General features: G+C 42.1%; 1 protein-coding gene across 1 annotated transcript; it reads right to left on the reverse strand.

The window, feature by feature from the left end:
• Positions 1-3,437: 3,437 nt before the first annotated feature.
• Positions 3,438-4,718, reverse strand: LCE7A (late cornified envelope 7A). Its single transcript, XM_064370604.1, has 2 exons — positions 4,686-4,718; positions 3,438-4,021 (listed from the first exon to the last, which is right to left on the reverse strand). The coding sequence occupies exon 2, from the start codon at positions 3,998-4,000 to the stop codon at positions 3,704-3,706; it is 297 nt and encodes a 98-aa protein (XP_064226674.1). The 5' UTR covers positions 4,001-4,021; positions 4,686-4,718; the 3' UTR covers positions 3,438-3,703.
• Between the last annotated feature and the right edge of the window lie 492 nt (positions 4,719-5,210).

Raw genomic sequence — 5,210 nt, forward strand, 5'->3', positions numbered from 1 at the left:
GTAAATCCCCAGGTAAGTATTTGGCACTCTGCTCACTCTTGCTCAATCCAACACTTTCTGTCATGGTCTTTGGTGATTTTAATATTCACAAAAATGATTCCTTTAATAATCTGCTACATAGTTCTTCGACCTGTGCACCTCTAACTGGTCTGTCTTTCAGCCTCATGTTCATCTACTCCTATGTCATACCAGGCTAGACCAGTCATTATTATTAACAACTACAACCCTTCTGTAAAACGAGTTTCAAATTGTCCATTTCCCAAACCTCACCTCCTGTATTTCCAACTCACTTGCTCTGGTATCTCAAGTCTGAGAAGTCTTTCAATGTGCTGGGAACTGCAATTTTCTTTCTTATATCCTTATCCCATAAGTTTTTTTCCTTTTTTATTAGCAACTAAGATCCAGACACGCACATTAGCCTAGGCCTATGCAGGTCAAGATTATCAGTATCACTATATTTCACTCCCACATCTTGTCCCACTGGAAGGTCTTCAGGGGCAGTAACATGCACGGAGCGGTCATCTCCTATGACAGCAATGCCTTCCTTCTTCTGGATACCTCCTGAAGGACCTGCCTAAGGCTGGCTTACAGTTAACTTATTTTCTATCAGTAATGGAGTACACTAAAATAATGACAAAAATCCAGTGAATGCACCAAAACCAGCAACATAGACATTTAGTATCATTATCAAGAATAATGCACTATACATAATTATACGTGCTATGCATTTATGCAGCTGGCAGTTGGGTAGGTTTGTCTGCACCAGCATCACCACAAACACATGAGTAATGCCTTGCACTGTGATATCACCATGTCACTCTGTCACTAGGGGATAGGACTTTTTCAGCTTCTTTATCATCTTATAGGACCACTCTTTATATGCGGCCTGTAATTGACCAAAATGTCTTTAGGTAGCACGTGACCATATATGTTTTTCTCTCATATACAATGTGAAACACACTTTAGATATAATATAAATGTGTTTTCCTTGCCAGGTTTTTGACTATACTTTCAAAATTAACATTTAACTGTTTATCAAGTCAATGTATGTTTTATAGAAAAACGATATTTTTAATTGTCAATAAATAATTGGAATAAAAGTTTCTTGTGAAATTTTACTGCGTAAAACATATCAGCAATATAACCTATTCTTAACTATTACAAAAGGTACATCCTGGTGATTAAAAAAAAACATGATTATACTGTGTTATTTCAGGACAGAGTCAAATACACATGACATTAATTTTCTATACTTTAATCAATATAGTTATCGCTAGTTGAATACACTTACTGCCAGTAATGCATAATTTAGTTTATTTTAATCCTGAACATTCTATTGGGTACAATAATAATTATTCTTTTAAAATGTTATCTGTTTAATCAGTGACAAATTTTTAGTATAGGGTCATTATTTTACCTTTACCCAAAATAAGCATTTATAAACATGAAACACATAAGGACAAGAAAATTTATGCTAGATACTAAGATTAGCTTCAGCATGATATTTTTATACATAGTATAAGATTTATTTGTCAGCTGTTAAAATGATTTATCATGAGCTGTTGATGCACCTGGACTTAGCCAGTATTGTGTTTAATGCAATGAGCTGTAATACAATTTGTGTGAATAAAATTTTACATAACTAGATGTACAAACGGCGGGGTGGATTCTATACACAGTCACACTCTGTAATATTGGGATTTTTGAGTGGGTTAATTAATCATATGTCTTTCCTCTCCAAACTCTTAAACAGTTGAGAAAGAGAATGGTTTAAGACGGAGAGTTATAAACCAGAGCTTTGGCAAATGTAACTTGTATCACCACCAAAATGAACTTTATAATGTTTATTTCAAAGTCTAAATCTTGGGGCCTGCCTTGGGATAGGATTTGACCCACAGAGAGACGTCCTTCCAGTAACCAGAGTGAGCACAGCAGAAAAGCAGAGGCAAGGGAAGGCAGGTCTCTTGCCATTTCGCCTCTCAGATGACTCGCTCATTCTGCAGTGGAAAGGAGTGTGAGATGGAAGAGATCCTTTTAAAAATGAGGCTACAATACAGATAAAAATAGCACTTTCCCTTAAATCAACTATGATTAAAAAGTGAAAAATATACACAAAGATGTTACACAATTTGTACTCTGCAATCTACTGTTTAGACTAACTGATAGTTAACTAGTTAGACTGACAGCCCAGATGAACGTGGAGAGCTGGGTGACATCTCCTATACCTTTGTTATCATTGTCACCTGTTACTTAACATTTTTGAGCAGGCATTCTGAATATTCTCCAAGGTGTCAACACACATATACACACACACACATATACACACACACACACACAGAGAGAGAAATCTCAAGAACCCCTGAAGAACCTCTCTGGAATCCTACTGTTCCTTTTGTCGTAGGTTGGAAACCACTGATCTGGAAGTCCTCCTTGGACTGAGCATTGGGATATCAAGGATGGTGGTGAAGTCTGCCTTCATTCTAACCCTCAGAACTCCTAGTGCCCTGGGTGCCCCAGGCCAGCCATGACCTTTTTAGTAATTGATTTTAGGCCAAGGGACAGCCTGGAACAGTCTCTCTTCTGCTAGGACATACTTAGTGGGTGGCAATCAATGTGTGAGACATTCCTCTACCTGAAATCAGATGTTTTGACAGCATAGCTATGGTTTAGTTATTCTAAGCTGCGGATATGTGCAGTGTCCGGGGTTCTGACCATAACCCTATTTCTTTGTTTCCCACTGACCTGATAGGCACTGAGTGTCTCAAGATTGTGGCTAAGAGCTATAACCCTGGAGGATGGGCAGCAGCATTGCTGTGGCCTGTGACCAATGCCTGCTCTTGGGTCAGGAAGGACATTGCTTTAAGAGCAGGCCCTACACCTATGCCATTTGCCTTGTTGAATATAAGAGGGAAAAACCTGAAAAGGGTAGATAGCAACACCGAGGCCAGATGTCCCCTGGGTGTTGTGCTGACTGAACAACGAACAAACTCCCCCTCATCCCGGCTCCCGAGTGAAGACATGGAGTGAGGGACTCAGTTGAGCTAATATGCCCCCAGGAATGTATTTCTCATGGTTTCTGAAACTGAGATCTGAGAAGTAAAAGCATTGCTGTACCATCTTCTTCCTGAGCATGAGATTCTCTCAAATAAGAAGGGTCTGGGAAGCAAAATGTCCTCAATAAGTAGAAAGAAAACTCGGTGATCGTGGCACCTGCCGCAGCGGCTGTGGAACACGGTCTCTTACATTTTGGAAACTCTCCGTAATCTTCCCTTCTGAATCTCGGCTTTTCACAGCCTTCTCAAATAACTCAGATGCTGGGTCTACCTTGGTGGGAATTCCCACCTGGCTGGCACCTTGTGGGAGTCTGCTTAAATAATTCAGATTAACGTGAGCTTTTCAGAGCTGAGGATGGAGGATCGACGAACATCCATAAGAAGAGGACATCGGGAAAGATAAGCTTTATTTTAGCACACTGATCATGCTTCAAAAAGCAGATTTTTCTCTTGCATGCAGGTCTCCTTGATCTAGGAACAGAGCCAAGGCCAAGAGGCCCGAGGTTCTCATCAAAAGGGGGAACCCATCCCCTATGAAGCTAGGCAACTGAGTTCAGGAGGAAAAGGAAGGAGGAGAGTAAGAGTGAGGGAAGACATCAACTCAGGGCTGGACCTTGGCTGTGATTCTTTGGTTCCTGAAAGGTTACGGGTCAGCTGCAGTCCCCAGAGCTATGGCAACAGGAACATCTGGAAGGCTCGTGCTCACAGCAGTCAGAATGCTGGGGCTGACGCAGGTAGAATCGTGGAAACCGGAGTGAAACGACAGAGCAGTGGCCTCCAAAGCCAGAAATACAACAACTGGGAACACAGCACGAGGGAGCTGGAGGCGGGCATGGAGCTGGACATGGAGCAGAAGCCTGAGGGGCCTGCGGGGGGCACTTGGGTGGATATTTGGGGAGGCACTTGGCAGGGAGCTGGTAATTCTGCTGGTGTTTCTGATAGGACATCTTGGAGAAAGTCCAGTTACTCTAAAAAACAATGCAAACATTTCAAAGACCTAATTAATATAAACCTTGTTTGTATCAACAGTTTTTCTACAGAGCTTGAAATTCTACAGTTGAATATGTGGCTCTGGAAGCCACATCATTATAGGCAGAGCGGCCCTGCTTTCCCTGACACAGGAGAGATTCAGCAGTGAGTAAGTTAGTTTGGTGACACCTTCTCCTGTGCCTGGCTTGATTCTCTCAAGAATCCTGACTTTGAAGGCAACAGCTTAGGGCACTAGGTAGTCCCCTAAATCTTCAGTTACTTACTATCATATCCTCTAATTTCTGCATTCTAAAAACCACATTTTTAACCTGAGTCCAGGGTTACATCACCTCTCATCATCATCTCCCTTTTTTTGTTCTTGCATCACGGGCTGTGCCTTTAGCCCTACTCTTCAGTCCTGTGTGGCTGTCTCTTGTCCTACAAACTAGCTCCTCTTACCCCTCCCGACTCTGCACGGCCCCAATCTCTGGTTAACTTCACTCCTGGGTTTGCTGCTTCTGAACCACCTCGATGATTGCCATGAATCTGGTGTTCCTGGAATGACCAATTTTCATTCTCTCCAGCCTCAAATGGCTTTTCCCAAAGGAGGTGTCACAGCCCCACTCATCCTCAAACTGCCATCAGATCAGTAAAAACACTCACCTTGTCCTCGTAACCTTGGCAAGCGATGGGACTGAGGATACACTGTGAGTGGAAGCCTTTTATACACACACTGTGCTGAACTCAAGGGAATGAGCCACAGATGATGTGAAAACTGTTTCCCAACCAGGTGGTTGTGATGACAACTTCCCACATTCCAGTGACTCTGTCACTCTGTCACTTTGTCACCCTGTGTCACTACCAGATCCCCCAGAGCATCCTTCCCCTTCATAAACCCTCAGTATTTCCATAACGATTAGAAGATCATGACTTAGAAGGATATTTATAATGACATAGCTTGGGAATTGAAATTAGGGTTTCTGGAGGAATCCAAAGAATGACTGGGCATCTAAAGTCACAGATGTTGGATCAATGCAGGCACTGATCGGGGTTTCTGCAGGTTTTATCAATAAGATTGGAACCAATCATCTAAGCACACATGTGCCACTACTGAGGGCTCAGTGCATTTGATTCAGATACCAAAGTACCTAAAATATTGATCAACAATGTGACGTCATAGAAAGTCCC

The sequence above is a fragment of the Aotus nancymaae genome, unplaced genomic scaffold (assembly GCF_030222135.1).
Source record: "Aotus nancymaae isolate 86718 unplaced genomic scaffold, 86718_ANA_hifiasm-v0.15.2.pri h1tg000108l, whole genome shotgun sequence".
Taxonomy (NCBI): domain Eukaryota; kingdom Metazoa; phylum Chordata; class Mammalia; order Primates; family Aotidae; genus Aotus; species Aotus nancymaae.